This window comes from Protobothrops mucrosquamatus, unplaced genomic scaffold (assembly GCF_001527695.2).
Source record: "Protobothrops mucrosquamatus isolate PMUCROS unplaced genomic scaffold, P.Mucros_1.0 scaffold16019, whole genome shotgun sequence".
Taxonomy (NCBI): domain Eukaryota; kingdom Metazoa; phylum Chordata; class Lepidosauria; order Squamata; family Viperidae; genus Protobothrops; species Protobothrops mucrosquamatus.
Genome location: NW_015401784.1, coordinates 2,501 through 4,433, shown reverse-complemented (window position 1 = coordinate 4,433; position 1,933 = coordinate 2,501). Strand labels below are relative to the sequence as shown.

General features: G+C 45.1%; 1 protein-coding gene across 1 annotated transcript in view; it reads right to left on the bottom strand.

Annotated features, from left to right (window-relative positions):
* Positions 1–459: 459 nt before the first annotated feature.
* The window catches only part of LOC107301728 (CD9 antigen-like), a gene marked incomplete at both ends in the record, with an annotated part of 3,257 nt that continues 1,783 nt past the window's right edge, over positions 460–1,933 (bottom strand). The window contains one exon of the mRNA XM_015830914.1: positions 460–543. Coding sequence (XP_015686400.1) covers positions 460–543 — 84 coding nt within the window. The remainder of the gene's footprint in view (positions 544–1,933) is intronic.

Below are 1,933 nucleotides of genomic sequence, written 5' to 3'. Positions count from 1 at the left end.
TTCCTTCCTTCCTCCCTTCCTCCTTTTTCCTTCCCCTCCCCTCCCTGTTTCATCTCTTTCCTTCCTTCCTTCCTTCTCCCTCCCTCCCTCCCTCCCTCCCTCCCCCCCCTCTCTCTCTGCTGCTGCCACACATGGCTGGCTCCTATTTAAGGGATTGTCCACTAGGACTTCGAGCCCCCTCTCCCAACTGCTGGCATGAAGGCAAGTTTCACCTAGTCTGTTACCCAGACAGTTGGCTTTTCCTGCCTAAGTGTAAAACCTTCCTCCTACCTACGCTGAATTTCATTTTGTTCGATAGGGCCCGGTGTTCTTCCATGAACCTTACGCGGAAGGCATGTTTCCCATCGTCAGGGGATGCTTGGAGGCATCCAGTTGGTCACTTTACATAGATTTTATAAAACAAACCCCATATTTGTCATTAAGCCAGGATCTGAACAGTATGCAACAGCCGTAACTTACCATCACCACCGCAACGCCAATGCCAACGGCTGCAATCACATTCAACTTGGTTTTGAAGAAGTCTTCAATGGCTTGTGGGCATGGCTGGAAGAGAAAGGAATTTTATCCTCTGACTTAATCGCACCCTCAAACAAAATATTGGAGGAGGCTCCGTGGGATCCGAAGCAGAACGTCCAGATTCAGTCCCCGTTTTGTCCCACCCGGCATTAACCTTGTGAATTCTCAAGCTTCCTCCTTGCGTTATGCATTCAAGATGGGCAGTGATTCATATTGATCTGTTACTTATATGTAAGGGTGTAAGGTCTATACATAGGTTGTATAGAGTATGTTTAAATGTGTGCTACACATGTGTACACTTTGAGAGCAAGCAACTCAATTTCATTTTTAATGTGTGCCGTTGTGCCCACAGGAAAAAATGACAATAAAGGTTATCTATCTGTCTGTCTGTCTATCATCCATCCATCCATCATCTATCTACCTACCTACCTACCTACCTACCCATCCATCCATCCATCCATCCATCATCTATCTACCTACCTACCTACCTACCTACCTGTCCGTCCGTCCGTCCGTCCGTCCGTCCGTCCGTCCGTCCATCCATCCATCCATCCATCCATCCATCCATCCATCCATCCATCCATCCATCCATCCATCCATCTATCTATCTATCTATCTATCTATCTATCTAATCTATTCATCTATCATCTATTATCTGTCTGTCTGTCTGTCTGTCTGTCTGTCTGTCTGTCTGTCTATCTATCTATATCATCTATTCATCTATCATCTATTTATCTGTCTGTCTATCATCCAACCATCATCTATCTGTCTGTCTATCTGTCTATCTGTCTGTCTGTCTGTCTGTCTGTCTCTGTCTGTCTGTCTGTCTGTCTGTCTCTGTCTGTCTGTCTGTCTGTCTGTCTGTCTGTCTGTCTGTCTATCATCTATTTGTCTGTCTATCTATCATCCACCCATCATCTATGTCTCCATTTATCCATCCATCCATCATCTATCTATCTGTCTGTCTGTCTGTCTGTCTGTCTGTCTGTCTGTCTGTCTGTCTGTCTGTCTATCTATCTATCATCTATTAATCTGTCTATTATCCATCCATCATCTATCTGTCTCCATCCATCCATCCATCCATCCATCCATCCATCCATCCATCCACTGTATCTACCTGTCTGTCTCTGTATATCTATCTATCTATCTATCTATCTATCTATCTATCTATCTATCTATCTATCTATCTATCTATCTATCATTTATCCATCCGTCTATCACTTGGCCGTGCAGTGCCCAAGCAGCCACGGCAGCCACGACAGGCTTTGACCCAGGCAGAACGAAGCGGAACACCAAACATTTATTTATCTCTCTTCCCTCTTTCCCTCTCCTAGACTGGACTTTGAAACAAAACTTCCAATTGCATTTAAAGGTAGGAGAATCCGCCCTTCCCAGCTAGTCCTTGGCAGTCTCCGCT